General features: G+C 47.1%; 1 protein-coding gene across 1 annotated transcript in view; it reads left to right on the forward strand.

Annotated features, from left to right (window-relative positions):
• Positions 1–22,368, forward strand: part of PARD6G (par-6 family cell polarity regulator gamma) — a 91,395-nt gene that overhangs the window by 12,179 nt on the left and 56,848 nt on the right. Inside the window, exon 2 of the mRNA XM_040632387.1 lies at positions 13,954–14,176. Coding sequence (XP_040488321.1) covers positions 13,954–14,176 — 223 coding nt within the window. The remainder of the gene's footprint in view (positions 1–13,953; positions 14,177–22,368) is intronic.

The following is a 22,368-nucleotide window of genomic DNA, read 5'->3' on the forward strand; positions in this document are numbered from 1 at the left end:
TGAAGACAGTCAACACTGGCACTGGGTACCACCCATACCTGGCATTCAGTAAGATGTTGTTCAAGGAACCAATATGAAATGACAGCCCCTAGCGGTGATGGCAGGGTGCTCGCTGCGTTGCGTACAACCCTGCCTTTCAGACTGATGTGTCCGTGAGTCACTGGGAATCTAGTTAGAGTAGAATTCTGACTCCCTCCCCAAGCCTGGGGCCTGAGGTCACGCATCTCCAGCAGGTCCCAGGTGACAGTGATAAGCCGGCTCAAGGAGCACACGCTGGGGAGGTCCAGCCCCAGAGAGCCTGGCTTCCCTGGCCGCAGGTGCGCCAGGGCTGCATGGCTCCCTGGGCTCTTGGCTTAGGCAGTAATCACAGCCCTGGGCTGGGCCCTCAGGATCACACTAGATTCAGCTTTGCCTTGTGTTCCCTCACTTCCCAACTCTTTCTAATACAGCACTTTCTAAGATTTTATTTATTTATTTATTTGTTTGTTTATTTGGGGGAGGGGCGTAAGCAGGGGGAGGGGCAGAGGGAGAGAGAGAAACGGGTTTGTGAGCAGGGAGACCAATATGGGGCTGGAACCCAGGAGCCTGGGATCGTGACCTGAGCGGGAGGCAGACGCTTTACCGACTGAGCCACCCAGGTGCCCTTCTAATGCAGCATTTCTGTTGGCTTAATTGTATTTCATCCTGGGAATATGCTTCCTCGGTTTGGTTAAATTTTACAGTTAACATTTTTGACAACTAAATATTTTGGTGAATGTTTGCCTTGAAAATCTGTTTCTGATGACTTCCCGGATTGCTCTCACCTGAGGGGCCTGGAGGCGGGACCTCACAGGTGGGGGTGGTGATGCCCAGGGGCTGCGGCCTTGGTGAGGGCCGGGCCTGAGCTGGAGGCGGGGCCTCAGGGGGAGTGTTTGCTGAGGGGTGTGGCCTCGGTGGGCGGGGCCTCAGGGGCAGCGCTTCGGTGACGTCTCGGGGCGGGGCGGGGCGGGTCCCGGGTTGCTGGGTCCCTAACGCTGGGCGGGCTCGGAAAGCTGCGGGCATAACCGGGGTGGATAACCGGGGTAAGCTGAGTGCATCATTTTAAGTCCGCGTTTGTCATGCACGAAAGGACAAAGTGGCCCCTGGAGTATCTTCTATCCAAGATCAAGAACATATTACACTAGAAAATGACCCTAGGAATCCTGGGTGCTTCAGACTCGGGCCCTGGTCAGGGGGTGTCAGAATGAGGCTTCGTGTCTAGGACCCTCGTTGACCCCTCCAGATTACAGCGGATTCGGGATAACTGAGGAGTCTGGCCCTGAAGGGTTGTTCTCGGTCACACACCGTTCTGGTCGTAGGCGCTGTGCTGGTGCGGCGATCGGTGATCGGGAGGAGAGCAGCCGCGGCTGTAACCTGCCCTGTGCGGGAACCTCCACACCCTCTGCTTCCTGAAGCCTCCCGCCCTGCAGACAGGCTGAGGGGTTCGCCCCAAGTCCTCTAAGCCCAGGCAGCAGGGAGGCAGACCCCTCCCACACTGCGGGAAGAGCCCCGGGGGCCCTCCCGCTGTGCGGGTCTGCACTCCGGCATAGCTCCGGCAGGTTAGGGAGCACACGTGCCTGCCGGGTGTATTCTGTCCTTCCTCCCGTGCACGTACCAGCTTCTAACATACCGTATGGTTTACCCGCCTGCATCTTTTTTACTGTTTGCTACCCGTCTTCCCCGCTAGGATATCAGTTTCATGAGAACAGCCTTTTTTCTGTTTTGTTCACTCACTTACCCAGTGTGTAGGAGAGAACCAGTTGCTTAGAGCCACTCCATGCATATATGTATTGGGTGATGAAAGCAGGAGCCATGCATTACACTAGTTAGTCGGTAAATGAATTTTGTGGGCATACTGTACTCCAGGATCTGGGGGAGGGGGCGGGGCTGCAGTGGAGACCATATTTTTCTTTCACAACTGTAAAGTCCCATGCAGGAAAATATTTGTTTGGTGAGTAAGTTCCTACTTGGTAGTTTGGAAGAGTGAGTTCAAGTACAGAGACATGTGTCACTTCATAGGACACTTTTGGAAGTGTCCTGGTGGTGTGGTGGTTCTGGGGGTCACGCTCTGGTGAAAGGGAGGAGCAGAAGTGAGTGGTGGTTCTCAGACATTCTTCTCTTTAGAGTCAGTTCTACCCGAGGAAGGGATCTGAGCTGGGAAGCAGGTGGGACTTGGCCTCAGAGCCTCTCGGGAGAGCCCATCTGCCTGCAGCAAGCCTGTGGTGCCTACCGCGCGGTCACTAGTGGACGGCACAGCCTAGGGTCACCAGCCCAAGGGCTCCCACCCGGTTTATCCCCAGCAGAAGACAGGGGGTCAGAGCGGCTGACTGCCCTTCCTTCCTGGGAAAGTAATTTAGAAATAAGGCCTTTCTTCAAGAAACCCCTTCAGGCAGACCCTGGGTGTGGTTTAGACCCCATGAGACTTTGTGTCTTTTTTCTATGTTCAGTTAGCCACTGTATCATTAGCTTTTGATGTAGTGTTCAATGATTCGTTAGTTGCATGTAACACCCAGTGCTCGTCACAACACGTGCCCTCCTCAATACCCATCACCCAGGTACCCCATCCCCCACCCCCTCCCCTCTGAAACCCCCAGTCTGTTTCCTGGGGCCCACAGTCTCTCATGGTTCGTCTCCCTCTCTGATTTCTTCCCCCTTCAGATTTCCCTCCCTTCCCCTCTGATGCTCCTGCTATTGCTTATGTCTTTCTCTGCTTGACTTATTTCACTCCGCATAATCGCCTCCAGTTCCACCCATGTGCATGCAAATGGCGGGTATTCATCCTCTCTGATGGCTGAGTAATATTCCACTGTGTATATGAACCACATCTTCTTTGTCCATTCATCTGTTGAAGGGCATCTCGGCTTCTACCACAGTTTGGCTATTGTGGACATTGCTGCTATGAACACTGGGGTGCAGGTGCCCCTTCTTTTCACTACATCTGTGTCATCAGGGCAAATACCTAGTAGTGCAATCGCTGAGTTGTAGGGTCACTCTATTTTTAACATCTTGAGGAACCTTCATACTGTGGCCTGAGGGGGGCAAGATGGCGGAGGAGAACGGGCCTCCGTTCCAACCGGTCCTCTGAATTTAGCTGGATATCTACTAGGCCATTCTGAAATCAGCCTGAGATTTAAGAATATATATCCGGATCTCTACAAGCAGAAAAACAGCACCTGTCCCGAGGTAGGAAGGGAGAAGTCATGAATCTGTGGGCAGATATCGGGAGATAAGCAGAGGGGGAGGGAGCCTCCACAAGCTGGCCCCTGGAAAGTGATGTGACACCGGAGCAGAAAAGTGTCCTGCGCTGGGGGACCGGGTTCCTTTGTGCCTTTAAAACGGGCACTTACCGCTGAGCTACAAACTGATTACCACAGAGACTGTTTTACATCGTTAAAGACCCTTCCAGTTCACCCGTTTACTCACCTGTTTACAAATAGTCATTGGAACATTGCCTCCTTGGTTTTGATGGTGAAAACATCACCTTTGTACTGATACCTGGGGGCGGGGGTGGTGCGGGTGCTGATGTTTGGCTTCAAATCTAACATACACGGGACTGGGCTGGTGTGTGGCATGGGACCTGGTCTGTGACTTCATGCTCATATCGCCTCCTGTGTTCCTGTTTTGACTTAATTAAAATTCTAGCATTTTATTTTAAAACCAGTTAACAGAGGTTTAATTCTTAATTCGATGAAAATTTGTGCACAGGAACTTTACTAGTCTAGAACTGCTAGTCTAGACCTAGTCTAGAACCAGCAGACCCTGCTCTCATGGGCTGGAACTCCAGTGAAGAGCTGTGGTAGTCTGCTGCTGTCACTCACATAGGAATTACAAATTTGTGGCTGCATGGGGTTTGGGAGGTGTCTTAGCAATGACTCAGTTACTGAGCAAATTTTAGCTGAAAAATACTCGACCTTAATGCCTGGCTCCTATGGCCTTGCCTGGTGAGTCTGACGATACCCTGTCATGTCCCTGTGGGCCCAGTGACTTAACTTCCTCACTTCAGGGGCAGCTGAGAGCTGGAGATACCTCTTCCACAAGACCACAAGCACCCAGAAAACGAGTATTTTCAAAATAGAGCAGATAAGTGAAAAAAAGCACAGAGTTGACCAGTGTGGATAGTATGCTATTGTTTGTTTGGAAAAGAAGGAATATAGATACAGTTTGCATAGAACGCCTTCATAGGCCTTTTGAAGGGCACGTACAACGTTCTTGTAGGGAGGGAGCTGGGGTGCTGCAAGACCTTTTACTGAATACCTTTCGAATTTTGAGCTCTGTGGTTCTATCCCTATTCAAACTGTAAAGAAAAACATACCAAACAGTGTGTTTCCAATTCTTTTTTAAAAGCATGTGTGTTAGAGGTCTGCAAGAACATGCCCTCACACAGCGCACAGCTCTCTCAGTCAGATGTCCCTAAGTGGGACCCTCATGAGCCAGCCCAGGTACTGGACCAACCCCAGAACAGGTGAGCTCTTGGCTCCAGGTGGCACCTCAAGCATCATACCAGATACTAGACCTTGATTTTCCTCTTTTTTTTTTTTTTTTTTTCTGTCTTGCATGAATCTTGCTGGTTTCCCCCATGGTGGCTATGTTCGCAGGCATGTGTGGCCAGCTTTTCTGACTGCTTCAGAACAAAGACTACCTTGATTTATATGCATAAGAGGAAAGAATGCTTTTTAAAAAACAGGTTTTTTTAAGGAAATGATGAAGGAAGGTAGAAATTCAGAATTAGAAACCTAATCAGAGACCTAAAATCCCCTTCAATTCCCCTTTTTGTGAAAACCAACCCGAAAGGGAAGGTGAGCTGGGGGTGGGGGCAGTTGAGTCAGACACTGTGGCAAAGAGAGACCGTGAGCCAGTTATTTTGCCCCCTGGGTTTGAGCTGCCTTCCTCTGTGAAGGGGATGAAGGGGATAATACATCTCTCCCAAGTGGCTTGAGATTAAAAATGGTGTATGTGCAACTCCTGCCCCCACAAAACTGTTAGAAACACAAATATGTGTGAGCCTTTAATCCTCAAGTGCTAGAAACAGTGGTTAATTGGTCCTCTCTACGGTCTTTGGGGCATGCAGGGACATCACACGGGGTTCTAGCCTTGGATGCCCTCCCTAGCTGGAAGGACAGCCAGTGGAAAGGGCCTCAGTGAGAAGAAAGTGCTCAGCTTGATTTTCCTCCTCTTCCCTTTGACTTTAGCCCTAACAGGAGGGATGACACTGAGCCAGAGCTGCCGCTTCGTCATCAAAAAATGTGCCATTTTGGAGTTTTAAAGAAAATGGTACCTGAGCGAGTTTAAGAGGAAAGCTGGGGACCATGTTTTCCATTGTAGGAAGAATGACTTTTTGGTTAGCTTGGAGTGGTAGCAGGAAATGGGGGGGTCTTATTTCCAGCCTGGAATCAAGGAGTTCTGTGGCCTTGGGCCGATGTCTCAACCTCTCTGAGACCCTCAGTATGGATGCTTGGAGGAGTACTTCCAATGGGGAAGCTTAACGTTTAATTGTGGACATGGAAACAGCTAACCCAGACAAGCCTTTAGTGCTGTGCAGTGTTCTACACAAAACAGATTTTTTTTTTAACATACAGGAAAGTGTAGAGAGATCTCATTAGGTATCAAGAAAAAGAAAATTCTACATTTTTAATATTTTTAACCAGGAAAATAAGAAATAATCATGGTAATGCTAATGGATCACCCTTGGAGTCACATGACATTGAATGATGAAAACGGATTTGTATTGTCTGAGTCTTGTGACTCCAGAAATATCATTCATATAGGGTTTTAGTTTCTGAATTGGAGAAGAGGGACTGAGGGCCTTTTGCAGTTTGGAGCCAGGGTGGGGATGGGTGTGAGGAAAGGCAAGTTCTACCCTGCTCAGAATGCCTGCCCTCTGTCCTTACCAGTTCAACACTGTGGGACCAATTCAAACTGGAAAAGCTTGCCCTACCAGCTTGGACTAAGTCTCATATCCTGTTTCTGCTCTTCAAGACCCAGCAGTAATGGGGGGGAGGGGCTTCCTTGAGTTCTCAAGTCTTTATCTTCTAAATTGATGTGTGCTGACAACAGATGCTTGGACACTTGGTCCCTTAGGGTTTCCTGTATGCCTAGAGCAAGAGTAGAGCCTGCATTGAACCTGTCCAATGTCACTCTCCGGGGTTTCCGTGTTTCCGAATACAGCTTCCAATCAGCCTTCAATAGGCTATTTAAAAAAATTATTCTTTGAGGTGAAACTTAAAAATTCACATGAAATAAAATTCACAGCTTTGGAGCATAAATTCATAGTTTTTAGTATATTCACAGAATTGTGCAATCATTACCACTATCTAATTTTGGAACATTTTGTTCACCCCAAAAATAAACCTACCCATTAGCAGCCATTCTCAATTCCTTCTATTCCCAGCCTCTGGCAACCACTAGCCTGTTTTCTCTATGTATCTGCCTGTCCTGTACATTGCATGTAAACAGACTCACGCATCAGTCCATGGCCTTTCGTGGCTGGCACCTCTCACTTAGCATAATGTTTTCAAGGTTCATCTTTATTGTAGGATATATCAGTACCGCATTTTGGGGGGCAACATACGGCCAGGATCCACTCATGAGAGCCTGGCACTATCCACACCCAGTGTTAACTGCTTCAGACCTAGTCTTGCTGTGGGGTCAGCGTGCCTGGGGTAGACCAAGTTGAGGCTCCCAGCAGGTAGGAAAACAGGCTGCCTCGGTAGTTGTCTTTTAATCAGAAGAAACAAGTTATGAGTAAGCAAAAATACACTTGGACTATCATTTACATATACCGCTGTGGTGACATTTAATTGTGCTCTTTATTTGTACCGTGGATTCAAGTTAAGGTATAGCGTCCTTTTATTTCAGCCTGAATGATAGCTTTAATATTTCTCATAAAGCAGGTCTGCTGGTGGCAAAATCTCCCAGTTTTTGTGTGCTTTGGACTATCTCGTTTCTCCTTCATTTTTGAAGGATAGTGTTGCCGGATGTAGAATTCTCAGGTGACATTCTCTCCCCCCACAACATGTCATTCTACAACATCTTAGCCTCCATGATCTCAGACAGGAAGTCATTCATGTCATTGCAGATCCTTTATATGTAATGAATTGTTTTCCTGCTTTTAAGATTCTCTCTTTGGCTTTGGGTTTGACAGTTTGACTATGATACATCTAGGTGTGATTGCATTGAGTTTATCGTAATTGTAGCTTGGACGTTTGGATATGTAGACTACAGATTGCATTGAGTTTATCGTAATTGTAGCTTGGACGTTTGGATATGTAGACTACAGATTGCATTGAGTCTATCGTAATTGTAGCTTGGACGTTTGGATATGTAGACTACAGTAGTCAGATATGGGAAGTTGTGGCCATTGTTTCTTCAAATGTTCTTTCTGCCTTTTTCTCTCTAGTTAACCATCCAAAGTAAACATTTCAAAACTCTTTCACTGAATGAAAACCATTTAATGTGACACGAGGCAAGTATAGCATCGGCCCTATTGCTGCTTCTTGCCGTGAATGTCAGCGAGTAGATGGGACTGAGGGCTCTGAAGGCATGCCAGACCCCAGCTCTCTGACCCTCAACAGGTAATGTATTCCTTGGGATGTGTGGCAGATTGCCACAGATCTCTGAGATATTCTTTTTTTCTTTCTGCCCCTTACACTGTACAATTTCAAATGACCCATCCTCATGTTTGCAGGTTCTTTCTTCAGCCACCTCTAATTGTCTGTCAAGTCCCTCTAGGGAACGTCTTCACTTCAGTTATTATATTCTTCAATTCTAAAATTTCTATCTAATTCTTTTTTTAAAAAATTATTTTCATCTCTTTGTGATAATTTCTGTTGATTGCTTTCATGGTTTCCTTTAGCTCTTTAGACATGGCTTCCTTCAGTTATTGGAACATAATTATAAGAGCTGATCTCAGATCTTTGTCCTGTAAGTGCAGCACCTGGGCCCCTCAGTGACTGCTTTGGCTGCATAGTTTCCTCTGCATGGAGACCATTTTTTTCTGTCTCTTTATATATCTCACAGTTTTGTTGAAAACTAAACATTTTAAAATAATATGATGTGATAACTCTGGTAATCAAACCCTCCCTCTTAAGGGTTTGTGGTTGTTGCTGCTTTTGGTTTGGGTAGTGACTTTCCTAGACTAATTCTGTAAAGTTTATTATTTGTCGCATGAGACCACTATTAGCTTCATGGTCATCTGGTGATTGAACAAAGATTTCTTTAAATGATTTGAACGAGTAAGCCTCCAGCCTTTGCTTGGGGCTGTATGTGTGTGTTGGGGCATATCTTCAACACTTCAGCTGCTTAAACTCCACTTCAGCCTTCAGTTCCTGACTCACAGAATCCCAAGATCAGCCAGGTAGGAGAGATTTTAGCCTTCTCAGGTCTTCCCTGATCACATACACAGCCCTGCATGTGTGGGTGGCCATCTGTATCTGTAGGAATGAATCAGAGCTTTTCACAGCCTCCTGTGGACATCTTATTCTGCTCCATTTCTTTTATTGTAGTAAGATACACATCACATAAAATTGGCCACTTAACCATTTTACGTGTGCAGTTCAGTGTCCCTAAGTACATTTGCAGTATTGTGCAGCTGTCCCCACCATCTCCAGAACTCTTTTGTCCTGTGAAACCCCAAGTCTGTCAGTTAAGCAGTGACTTCCTGGTTCCTTGCAACCACTGTCTGCTTTCTGTCTCCATGATCTGATGACTCCAGGGACCACATGCAGTAGGAGGCACATGGCGCTGGCTCACTTCACTTGGCACAGTGTCCTCCAGGCTCACCTGTGAGGTAGCAGGTGCTAGAATAGCCCTCCTTTTTAAAGGCCGAGTAACACTCCATTGTACAGATAGATGCCACATTATACTTAGAAGTTCTGTGCATATTCTGAATATTATCCCTTTTTACAGGCTTTTATACTCTGTGGATAGTGTCTTTTCTTAAGAATTTATTTATGAGGGAGTGAGTGGTGGGGGGAGGAGCAGAGGGAGAGGGACAAGGAGACTCCACGCTGAGTGCAGAGCCCAATGCAGAGCTCAGTCTCCGGACCCTGAGATCATGACCTGAGCCGAAACCAAGAGTCGGGTGCTTAACTGCCTGAGCCACCCCTCTGTGGATAATGTCTTTTGATGCACAAAAGGTGGATCTCACTAAGTCCAATGTCTGTTTCTTCTTTTGTTACCTGTGCCTTTGGTGTCATATCCAAGAAATCATTGCCAAACCCAGTGTCCTAAAGCTCTTGCCCTAAGTTTTCATCTAAGAATTTTGTAGTTTTAGGTCCTACATTTAGGTCATTTATCCATTTCGAATGACTTTTGGTAATGGTGTTACATAAGAATCCAACTTCATTGTGATAAAAGTATCTTGTTTAAGAAACTAATGGCATGGGGTACTAATCGTATATTTTTACTACCCCTTATGTCAGATTACACAAGTTTCCTCTAGATGCAGTAATTAGCAGGCACAGTTCGTTGCCGTGTAATTCTTCTGTACTTACCAGAAATTGAAACCGTGAATTGTTACGAGGATCGTGGAGGAAATCTTACAAGTCCAGTGGTTTCCAGTACTTTGCTTTCAACAGCATTGATTATAATAGATTATTGAAAATAATCTTAATGATAGACCACTCTGTGATTATTTATTTTTGGCACATTACCCATTGAGAGTCAGAGAGATGGGGTCTGGCATGCCTTCAGAGCCCTGAGTCCCATTGACCTGCTGACGAGAGGATATGTCTCAGTGCTGACATTCACGGCAAGAAGTAGCAAAAGGCCCGATGCTACACTTGCCTCCTGTCACATTAAACATTTTTCATTCAGTGAAAGCGTTTTTTTTTTTTTAAGATTTTATTTATTTATTTGACAGAGAGAGATAGCCAGCGAGAGAGGGAACACAAGCAGGGGGAGTGGGAGAGGAAGAAGCAGGCTCCCAGCGGAGGAGCCTGATGTGGGGCTCAATCCCAGAACACTGGGATCACGCCCTGAGCCAAAGGCAGATGCCCAACGACTGCGCCACCCAGACGCCCCAGTGAAAGTGTTTTTAAATGTTTATTTTGAATGGTGAATAATTATTTGTGAAATTTTGTAACTATGTTCTGATTGTGATTTAATAATTGTAATGACTCAGGCTAGAACCTTCTTAACTGTAAAAAATCTATTTTATGATACTTTATAGTTTTGGTAAAATACACATACATTAAATTTACCATCTTTGCCAGTTTTTGAGCAGTTTAGCAGTGTTAGTTACATTCACATTGTTGTGCATACAATCCACGGCTCTTTCCATCTTGCAGAATTAAAACTGCATACCCACTGACAACAATGTAGAAATATTATACACAAATAGAGACTATGGCAATGTGAAAAAGAATGTTTAATTCAATTTATCTGTTTTTCTTGCATAGAAGAGTGATAGGGTACTCAAGCATAAATTATTATGATAAAATGTTAGGATTAAATCCTCTTGGGGCAGTATAATAGAAACAATAGACCAAACAGAAGAAGGAACCCTGTAGAATTTCTGATCATTATAAAAGAGTTTGTTTATTCTATTTTAAAATGCATGATGGTAGCATCAAATTACTATGGCATTTAGATTTCATTGACTATTTTTAAAAGATCCTCCAATAAAATATTTATTTTTAAAAGAAGTACTTACAGTATGCTAGAAATTATGTCCTTTGCAACTATTTATTTTTATTATAAAAAGGTTAGCGGCACCTGGGTGGCTCAGTCGGTGAAGCATCTGCCTTCGTTTCAGCTCAGGTCATGATCCCAGAGTCCTGGGATTGAGCCCCACATCGGGCTCCCTGCTCAGCAGAGAGCCTGCTTCTCCCTCACCTCCGTACTTGTGCTCTCTCTCGGTATCTCTGTCTCTCTGTCTCTCTCGAATAAATAAATAAAATATTTTTTAAAAAAGTAAAGTTAGATGCTAACTTTAAAATATATTATCCTTTTTATAGGGGTAGTTTTCAAAATTCTTTAGGGGGTATGTGACATTTGAAGACCACTGCATTAGTGTATAGGGAACCCTATGAAAATGCCCAAACCAACTTCAGGGTTTACTGGAGACCACCTCGAAATGCCCAGAGTCTCCACTGTGGGTGTTTGGTCTTATGGCAAGGCTCACGACCACGTAGTGACTGTTGAGGGTCAGACACTCACCTGCTGTCCTACATTCAAAAGGGCAGAACCCCACAAAGGGGGCTGCCTGTCCTCTCTCCAAACCAGTTACAACTTCAAAGCTCAGTACTTACTAAGGAAAGTTCTAAGAAAAACTCTTATTATGGCTCCTGCCCTAGGTTAGCAGGCAAGTTAGCTGCCTCGGACGGTCCACCGTTTCTTCTTTGTGCCCTGACCACAGCCGTGACATTTCCCCCTGGAAGGACCAAGATCCACAGAGCAAAGCAACCCACAGAATGGGAGACATCACGGATCTGCTCAAGGAAACGAGCCAATCACAAAAAGACAAAACTGTGTGATTCCACGCGCATGAAGTGCATAGAGGAGTCACAGTCCTCGAGTCCTGGAGTAGATGGTGGCGCCGGGGGTGGGGGAGGGGCCGGGGCGTCATGTTTAATGGGGACAGACTCAGTTCACAGGATGAAAAGGCACATGGATGGTGGGGACTTTGCACAGATGGTAAATTTTATGTGATGTGTATTTTGCCACAATAAAAAATAGGGAAAATGCTAATATCCCCTTTCATACCTCTTTTTGCTGAAGTTTGAGGTTCATTCAACAGGTGAAGCGTGTTCACCATCCTGCTAGATTGACAAAGTCAGCCTCATTATCAGACTGGTTGGACCCGCTTTCTATCAGGAAGAAGTCGAGATTCATTTTCATTTCAAATCAACACGTTAGGAAGAAAACTACTAGAAGTGAGAAACAACTTAGATGTGTCTTAGACCAAACACAGTTAAGACAGAAACATTGCGGAACGGGCTTGGCTAACGTGCTGTCACTGCTCTCATTGGGATGTGGCCTGAGTCCAGCAGAGTGAGAGAAGGAGAGGCAGCTGGAGTCCCTTAGAGCAAGTGCATGGTGTCCAGTTTGAGGGAATAATCGTGGAAGTCAGAGACGCTCACTAGTTTCGTTAGACACGGTCCACCTCTCTTTAGGTATCTGATGAAAAGAGGGTGTATTCGGATGAAGACTAACCGCTCTGGAGGTTAACGTGTATTAGACACGAGATGACAGAGATGATGGCTATTGTTCGAATAAACATTGTGATGTGAAGTCATAACCAAATCTGAAAAAAAATCACATGAAATTTATGTTATAGGCTTGGACTCTTGTGTCTTGACAGGTTTTGTGTCCACAGGAGCCAACCCCGCGTACAAGAGATGCTGCACCAGTCACCCTGGGCCAGCTAGTGCCGCCTGCTTGGAATAAATACTGAGAGTATTTAATGCTTACCTTTGAATAATGCGGGGAGGGGTTTGTGGGTTTGCTGTGCTGTGTTCACAGGCCCACGCCTCAAGGGCATGCCCCAGTGGCAGCAGGGATGGGGGAGAGCCTTGGCCCCTTGCGCTGAGTGCAGGCCCGCCCTTCCTTTACCCGGTATGTGGGAGGCAGGCCTTAGGAGTTTTGCTTACTCACTGAAGGTGGCTTTTCCCAAACCAGTATTTTGGAATGTCCCACTGTTGTGCGCCTTGAAGTATTTTGTTCCTGGGGCAATGCAGGATGGGCGAGGAGTTTGTTTTCTTTTGCTTTTTAAAAAGGGGGAATGGAACAGGAGACTGGTTCTCAGAGATCTGTGGACGTGGAGGTTTGGAGACGGATTCCTTTAAAATCAGTGGTTTTATGTGTGCGGTCCCCAACCCAACAGCATCAGCTTCTCCTGGGAACTTGTTAAAAATGCAAATTCGTGGGCTGGTCTCCAGGTCAGCCCTGTCCAGACCTCTGGGAGCCTCCAGGTGATGCTGGTGCCCAGTTTGAGAACCACACAGACCCACATGGTCTGAGTTGATCTGCCCTTGACTAGTTGACATAATGTCTAGATGATGTAATGACTCGTTTAGTATAAACATTAGACGTTTCATTTTTGTGTATTTTGGAACCACTATAATTAGTTTTCAGTTATATTGACGAGCACCGAATCTGTCCTGCCTGATGAATAAAGGTCTCTGTTGCCAAGTGAGGAACAGCAGTACGTCCCAATCTAGAAAACCTTAGGCCAAACAGGCGGGGTCCTCAGATCCCAGGATGGCTGAGCCCGTGGGAGGTGACCTAGGGTCCTCTCCCAGCAGAGAACTGCGTGGGCATCTGAGCCAAGGCCAGGGACTGTCAGGAAAGATGGGCCCTGGGCACTCCCCGGAGCAGCCAGAGTGAGTACCATCTTCTCCGGAGAGAGACCTGCTCTGTCTTTTTGGCCAGTACCAGGGCCTGTCTCCTGAGATTTCCGAAGCTTCCTTTCTACCACCTTCCTCCCTTCCTTGCCTTTTCCTTCTGCTTCTGACCCTTTTGAAGTATAGCCATTTGGTCTTTTAAAAATGCAAATCATATCAAATCACTTCCTTGTTTAAAATTGTTATGGGACTACCATTACGTTAGGAAAAAGTCCAGAGGTTTCAGCGAGCCCTCGCATCCCTCCTGCCTCTGAGTGTCTGACCTGCCTCGGGGCTGTTCCGACGCTAGCCTGGGCCTGCACGGCCACCCCAGGGGAAGGCCCTCACCGAGGCTTCTGTGTCATTTCATCCACCGTCCTCTAATTTTGACATTGCTTTTCCTCTCTAGCCTGAGCTCCGGCGCCCGTCCTGCCCTCAGCGTTGACGGAACTGATCCCCGCAGCTCCGTCTTTGCACGAGCTCCGTGAGGACAGGGGCAGTGTCCACCGCTGGGACCTGGCCTCGTGGATGGCACACACTTGTCATTCAGTGAACAAGCTCTATTTCAGGGACCTTTCCCCACCGCTCATGTACTCCCTGTCTTGCACTGCAGTTTGGGGCTGAGTTCCGAAGGTTCTCCTTGGACCGTCACAAGCCGGGGAAGTTTGAAGACTTCTACAAGCTGGTCGTGCACACGCACCACATCTCCAACACCGACGTGACCATCGGCTACGCGGACGTGCACGGGGACCTGCTGCCCATCAACAACGATGACAACTTCTGCAAGGCGGTCTCGAGTGCAAACCCTCTGCTCCGGGTCTTCATCCAGAAACGAGGTACTGGGCGGTGGGGGTGCTGCTTGTGCTCGGTGCCGGTCACACACACACACGCCTTCTGCTGTCGGCTGTTAGGACAGAGCTGTGTGGTTCTTGTTTCTAGCCTGGGGGGCAGATGAAAGAAAGTGATGTTTGTTTGGTCAACATTAATTTATTAGAAAGGCTTAAAAATTTAAAATGCATTTTCCATCTTCAATAGTGTTGACTTCTGATTTTTAAATACTGAGGAAAAAATAATATTGATGCTTTCATATTTTAACTGGAGGCGAGGGAGTTCACTAACAAAAAGGCATTAGCCAGTAACCCAAGAATGAAGCTTGTGGTTGCTCGTGTGTGTTTTCCACGGTCTTTTTAGGGTTGGAAAATGATGCTAGCTTTAAATTATAACTTCGGTTGACTTTTCGCTCTGAGGGCCTAGCTTTGCTGTACCAGTATCATTTTATGGGAAAATAAGCTGCTAATGTAGGTTAATGGTTGAAAGGGAGGGCGCCTTGCTGTGGAGTCAAAGCGGGTCCTTGTGCTGCTCACTTCTCAGAGCTGCATTTTAGGTGTGTTTTTTCATCTCTAAACCTGGGAGAATCTTCACATTTCAAAATAAACTACTGAAGGGACGGATCACATGCAGGTGAGGCTTGACATTTGGAAAGCGGCATTTCCTTGTCGACTTGGTCATGACTGGACCTTCTGCGCCCGTGGTGAGCGTGTTGGCCGCCTGCACGGGGCAGAGTCGCCTCAGGGACACTAGCAGAGTGACAGCTGCAGCTCACGGTGGGGACGGAGGGCTGAGCACACAGTGGGAGTCGCGGCTGCAGTGTTTGGGGCAGGAGGAGGCCAGGACACTGGAGGCCGAGGCCTGGGGCCAGGTGCCTGGTTCTAAAGGCGGGCAGGGTGCCGCAGTCCCTGCTGTGCATGAGGGCCATCAGAGCACACGTGCCCCTCAGGTCGTCTGAGATAAATAGGCAACACGTGCAGGTGCTCTGAGCGTGCTGGCTGTGCTCTGTGAGCGTTCGCTGTTGTCCTTTTGTTTGTGCTAAAGGAAGGGAACACGTAGAGAGGGAACCGCGGGAGATCCACTGACCTCCCTTTCTGACTGGTCTTCTGGCACGAGATCAGACGGCTTTGCTGTCTGCTGAGCAGCCTTGCTGAGCTGGGTGTCCTGCTGACGGTGCCGAGAAGCCCGCACAGCTGCCGCTTCCTCACGGTGACGTCTGCTTCGTCCCCAGCTCCAGAGTGCTGCTGGGGTACCAGGATGCCCTGCGGCCTCGGCGTGGCCCCTGGCTCTGCCGCAGCCTCCAGCGTCCTCCTGCTCTTGGCCCCCTTCCCTGTGCTGTGGCCGCCCCTGCAGCCCGCTACCCTGCCTGGAACTCTTGCTGCCACGTGGCTCCGGTGTTGGCCACCAGCACCCTCTCAGAGCGGCCTGGCCCCAAGCTGCTCTGCCTCGCCACCTCCCGTCCCTCTGCCTGTCCTCTGTCCTCTTCCTCTGCTTCCCTGTGTTGTGTTTATCAGTTGTCCTTGGGCTGGCTCGTCCATCTGCGCCATACCCCGCGTTCCACGGCTCTGTCCTGGCCGACCCAGGTCATGGGGATTGCTCACATGGCGCGGAAGGCTGAGTGGTGGGTGCGGAGCTGCGTGTGAGCTACAGATCTGCACTTGGTCATCCGCCGCGCAGGCTGGACTCATGCGTGTGGGGCTGGGGACGGAGGCCCTACCGCGGGCTCTCTTCTCCCTTGACTGCGGGTGGTACTTGGCACCCATGCGGCTGATTCACTGAAGCCACGGAGTGAGGCAGGAAGCTCCAGGGTTGGTGTTTGCACGTGGGAATGCGTGAACTTCCCACGGGAAGCTCGGATGCCTTTGGCTCTTTGCAGCCTCCTCGCATCCTGTCTTAATTATTTACTGTTCCTTCTCCACTGTCCTCAGAGAAATAGCCCAAAGTTTAACTGGCTGGCTTAGGGTTTCTGACCGCTGTGTGTCCAGTGTGAGCCTGTTACCTACAACCCCTGCCTTTCCCTGTCGTGTGGCCGCAAGGAGTTTGGGGGTCCTCAGTTCTGACTCTACCTCCAGCCCCTTGTCACTGGCTCTGTGACCAACTGACCCTTAATGTTCTGGTCTGTAAAATGGGACAGCAGTGCCCACCTCAGGTGGTTGTCAGACTTAAACAGGAGAGTGGCCCTAACATTCACAAAGCCCAGGCTCCTGACCCCTCACTGGGGAAGCTGGGGCTCTGTTCTTGCCGTCCTCAGTGGACAGTCACTGTAGACGCTGCATCCGGGTGTGAGAAGCAGTTGTGTTGGACGGTAGGGAGCTGGAGCCATCCTGACACCCTCCATGTTCAGGACGGACTTAAGAACTGTGTGGAAGGCAGTGTCCATCTGCGGCCAGGACATTGCTAAGGCCACCCTGGGAGGTGACACTCAAGTCCCACGTCCTTTTCCTACAGCAGGGATTCTGAGATGTCCGTCACATAATGCCGTTTTCATGGCTTGACTGTGGCCACCCCACTCTGTCCTTCACTTCCTGACTTTATGAACCTTGATGTGCCCTTTAGGAGAAGCCTGTATTACTATTCCAAGCAAAGAGTCATCAGTCTTCTAACAGACGTTGAAGTAAACCCACAGTTATGTTTAGGAAAAATACTTTGTTTGCCCCTTACTAATCTCTTCCCGCAAACGTACAAAGATATCACAGTAAAACTCCAAACCAGTGTCCCTTCACCAAAGCACCAGAATGTGGAACTCATCTTCCCACACTGGAACTTGTGCAGGGCTGCTCACGGTAGCGCTGTCCCCGATGGCCACAGACCAGCAAGTGGACAGACTAGATGTGCCGAGGGACAGGACTGAGCGCAGACAGGACTGAGGGGCCACAGGGTCACAGACGCAGCACGCAGACACCTTGGAGAGAATGGGAGGTGAGAGCAGCCGGGCGTACAGGCCGCTGTCATGGGTCTCCCTTCACAGTCTGTCCTCCGAGGCGAAGTCACGCAAATGTGTTTGTTGCCCAGAATCGATACTCAGGATGCTTGGATGGCCATTTGCAGACGTGCAGAGCGGGGCAGACTCAGCTGCCAATGCAGCTGACATCAGAAAGGGCACTGCTCCACCTTCCTGCTTCTGCTCTCAGGCTGAAACATGTGTCCTGTTCACAGTCCATACAGTGTCCTATTTGCCACTTTTTTCTGCGTATTCTTTTTTTTAATTGTGGTAAAATACATATGACATAAACTTTGCCATTGTACAGTTCAGGGGCATTCATACATTCACAGTGATGTACAACCATCACCGCCCTCTGTCGCCATAATGCTTTTCATCTTGTAAAACTGAGTCATTCTGTCTTCTAAACACTAACTCCCCATGCTGCCCTCCCTCCAGCCCCTGGCACCCACCACCCTACTTTGTGTCTATATGGTTGTGACTCCTCTAACAACCTCATAAAAGTGGAATTCCACAGTATTTTTCTCTGCGATGGGCTCGTTTCACTGAACACAGTGTTCTCGACGTTCGCCCATGTTGTATCATATTGCACAATTTCCTTCCTTTGTAAGGTTGATAATAATCTTTTGTGTGGACAGAGCACATTTTGTTCATCATTCATTCATCAGTGAATGTGGGGGTTTCTTCCACACTTTAGCTGTTGTGAATATTGCGGCTATGAACGTGAGGCGAATCTCTCTCTGAGACTCTCCTTTCAATTCTTTTGGGTATATTCCCTGCAGTATACATATCGCTGCTTCATATGGTAGTTCTGTTTTTAATTTTTTGAGGACTGTCATACTGTCTTCCACAGTGGCCGTACCATTTTGCATTCCCACCAACAGTGCACAGGGGTCCAGTTTCTCCACATCCTCACCAACACCTGTTGTTTTCTGGATTCTCTTTTTATGTTTTTTCTTCCCCCCACCCCCAGTGTGGGGCTTGAACTCACAACCCTGAGATCAAGACCTGAGCTGAGATCAAGAGTCGGACACCTAACCGACTGAGCCACCCGGGTGCACCTCTGATTTTTCAGTAGTAGCCATCACAGTGGTTATGAGGTGGGATCGCACACTTTTGATTTCTAAGTCCCTAATAGTGGTGTTGAGCATATTTTCAGTGCCTAATGGCCGGCCACCTGGACATCTTCTTTGGAGAGACATCTGTTCAAGTCCTTTGCCCATTTTTGCACCAGGTTCTGTTTGGTGACCTTTGGGAGTTCTTTATATTCCTGATGTTAATCCCTTATCAGATACATGACTCACAAGTATTTTCTCTCATTCTGTGGGTTGCCTTTTTCCTCTGTGGATTATATCTCTTGATGTACAACATTTGTAATTTTGTACAAAGTCAAATTTGTCAATTTTTTCTTTTGTTAACTGTGCCTTTGTTGTCGAATCCAAGAAATCACTGCCCAATCCAATGTCCTGAGCCATTTGTCCTTAGTATTCTTACAAGGGTTTTATAGTTTTAGGTCTTACATTTGGGTTTTTAGCTTTTATTTTTATTTTTTTTAAAGATTTTATTTATTTATTCGACAGAGATAGAAACAGCCAGTGAGAGAGGGAACACAAGCAGGGGGAGTGGGAGAGGAAGAAGCAGGCTCATAGCAGAGGAGCCTGATGTGGGGCTCGATCCCATAATGCCGGGATCACGCCCTGAGCCGAAGGCAGACGCTTAACCGCTGTGCCACCCAGGTGCCCCGGGTTTTTAGCTTTTATAATTGGTCACGTGTTAGCCCTGCCTGAAACCTTACTTTGCGCACGGCTTCCCTGTGCCTGTCCGACTCCTGGGAGCGGTTCTTGCAGGAAAGGTCCAGTGGTCACTGACTCCTGCAGCTTTTGCTTGTCTGGCAATGTCTTGGTTTCTCTCTCACTTTGCAGCAGTTTTGCTGGATATAGGATTCTTGGTTGACAGGTTTTTCTTCTTAGAGCATTTTGACCATATTGGTGCACTTTCTCTGAAATCCAAAGTTTCTGATGAAAAATCTGCAGATAATCTCACTGAAGATCCCTTGGATGTGATGAGTCTCTTCTCTCTTGCTGCTTTCACGGTTCTCTTTTGTCTTTTGAAAGTCTGGTTATAATGTACCTCCGAGTGGTCTCTCTAACTTCATCTGACTTGGAATTTACTGAACGTCTTGAATTTTATATTCATGTCTTTCTTACAGTTATTAAGGTTTTCAGCCATTATTTCTTCAAATATTCTCTCTGCCCCTTTCTCCTCCTTGGACTCCCACAGTGTGTATGCTGGTCCTCTTGATGGTGTCCCACGGGTCCCTTAGGCTCTGTTTGTGTAGTTTTTTTTTTTTTTAATGTTCTTTCTATTCCACAGTGTTAATCATTTCCACTGTCCTGTCTTCAAGTTCACTGATATTTCTTCTGTTTGTTCAAATCTGTTTTGAATCCCTCTAGTCAATTTTTCCTCTCAGTTACTGTACTTCCAGCTCCAGAACTTCTTTTTTTTTTTTAAATGTTCATTTAGCCAGCATATAGTACATCAATAGTTTTTGATATAGCATTCAGCGATTCATTAGTTGCATATAACACCCAGAACTTCTTTTGGGGTTCTTTTCTAGTTTTCTACTTCTTTATTGATATTTCCATTTTGTTCATTTTTTTTCATGATTTTATCCACATCTTCCTCTAGTTCCTTCAGCATCTTTAAGACAGTTTCTCTAAAGTCTGTCTAGTCAGATCTGACATCAGGTCTTTTTTTTAGGGACAAATTCTGTTGAATTCTCTTTTTCCATTCAGTGGACAGACTCTCCTATTTCTGTGTGTGCCTCGTGATTTTCTGGCTGACCACCAGACATTAGAATCTCATGATGGAGTAACTCTGGAAATCAGATTCTCCCCCTTCCCCAGGGTTTGCTGTTTTGTTGTCGTCATACTTGTGATTGCTGCGGGCTGTCTCTGTGCCGAGGATCAGCCTGAGGTATAAACTGAGTTTCTTCTCAGGTCTTTTCTGAGCCTTTCCTTGGGCACGCACAGTCCCTTCCTAATTTCCCACGTATGCAGCTGTTTTTGAGTGTCCTAATGTGTGGCTCCCAAAAGGGGAAAAGTGGAAAACAAAAGGGGGGGTAAGGGGGTGCTCGCCCTCTCGATGCCCTTGAAGTCACTCGAGCTGGAGCTGGAGGGGCGACAGCACGGGCCGCCAGCCTCTGTGTCTGCACCTGTGTGATCAGAAGCAGCCGTCAGTGATGAGAGCATAGACTCCTGCTCTTTGGAGGACGGGGCCCTTTCTGCCCACCTGGCGTCTGCGGGCTGCTCCAGAAGCAGGTGCACAGCTGCCTGCCGCATGGCTGGGTAGCTGCGACTGCATTAAGAGCTAGAAGAGACCAAACTGACTACTTCCCCTGGACAGTTGCAAGCCTGCAGCAGACTCTGCGGTCCCCAGATATTCCCATCGGACAGATTCTGCCCGTGCAGTCGTGGCCCACGTGGGGAGAGATTCCTGGAGCTCCCTGCTCTGCCCTCTTCCCAGGATCCTCCTGTGCTTTTCTTATGATGTCGCTGTTGAAAATGACCCCAAGAATAGTGCGGGAGTGCTGTTGAGTTTTCCTCAGTGCAAGAGGGATGTGTTGTGCTTTATGTAGAAAGTGCTCTTGGCTGTGTGTTCAACATTATGAATTGATAATATGTACTAAATACGTGTCTTTAAATAGAAACACATATAGCACAAGGGTTTGTATTGCTTGGTGGATAAAAACATGATTAAGAGGCTCACAGGAACCTAACCCTGTATTTTGCCAGGAGCCATGGTTCAGTGTTGAAGGAGACTGCATAGAACATAACTACCATGAATAATGAGAATCAACTCTGTGTGACAAGTCCAGAAGGGGGAAATCCACAGAGACAAAAACAGATCCATGGTTGCTAGGGGGAGGGGGTATTGGGAGGTTTGGGTTTCTTTACTGGACAGTGGAAATATTCTGGAATTCAATAGTGGTGTTGATTTCAGGGCTTTGTAAATATACTCATAACCATTGAATTATACTCTTTAAGTGGGTAGATGTTATGGTATGTAAATTATGTTTCAATAAATAAATTATATCTCAGTGTCTCTGTTTAAAAAGTATGAGATTTAAACCAGACTCTCCTGGGTCTGAACTTCGACCCGGGGTGATGTCATTTGGGTTTGTCTCTAGCCTTTATCTCCAAAATTCAACCGTTTTCAACAGGTTGGAATACTTGCACTTTTTAATTAATTTCTTTGGCACCAAAACTGAAGACAGTGCTCAGGACCCTCCAGTTAGCTCCTGGGGGGCTTCTGTTTGGGTTCATTGATAAACTTACTAGGAATGCACAGCAGGATTGGCAGGACCTGCCGTTTGTTGCCAGTAGAAATCACAGAGATTTTCATGTGGTGCTGGACGTCTTGAATATCATTTGCAGTAATCATTATTTTAAAACAGTGGTACAGACTGTTATTTACTGCATTAGTAAGAAAGTCCATATAGTATTGTATCACTTATTTGCTGTAGAATTTTGATCATCTTCAAAATAATTAATTTCCTTTGTAAATACATGTATTTTACTTAATGCCTTGAAGAACGTTTTCTGAGAAGCGGTTTCCCAGCATCGTCGGACTGCTAGGGCCCTCGGAGCACTCGGTTAGGAACCCGGTTATGGATGGTCTTGGTTGGGGAGGTCAGATGACAGGCTGGGGATGACTCAGATTTTGTCCCCCTGGGACCCAGTCGGGGACATCTTCCTTAGGGTGTTAGATGGCCTTTCTGTCCTGGCTGTGGACCGTGCCTTTGGCCTTCACGTATACAGGCTTCTGTCTTCCAGGACTTACTAGATTTCTGCAGTCCTCTGTCCGGAGCTGGACTCCTGCTAAAAACTGTGGCGTCTCCCCATGTGTATATAACAGATGTCATTATGCCTTTCACTTTAATGCTTTGCCCATTAAATAAGTTACAGAATCAAGTAGTCGCAGTGGGAGAATCCAGACTCAAATTTGGATAGCACACTCAGCTGCTCTTGAGGAACCACTTTCTCTGTCCCCTGCATGCTCCTCTGGTCCTCCCTAAGGATGCAGGAACATTCTGGAAAGCTGGCCCAAACCAGAGAATGAGGACAAGACCAGCAGAGATACTCAGAGTATGTCTATTTTTAGCAGAATAAACAGGAAGTGCAAACACTAACTTTTCACCACTTATCCATCAAATAAACCCCTCCAATACCAACATCCCTAGCACTCTTGTTATTTAAG

The sequence above is a fragment of the Ursus maritimus genome, unplaced genomic scaffold, assembly GCF_017311325.1.
Source record: "Ursus maritimus isolate PB19 unplaced genomic scaffold, ASM1731132v1 scaffold_18, whole genome shotgun sequence".
Lineage (NCBI taxonomy): Eukaryota > Metazoa > Chordata > Mammalia > Carnivora > Ursidae > Ursus > Ursus maritimus.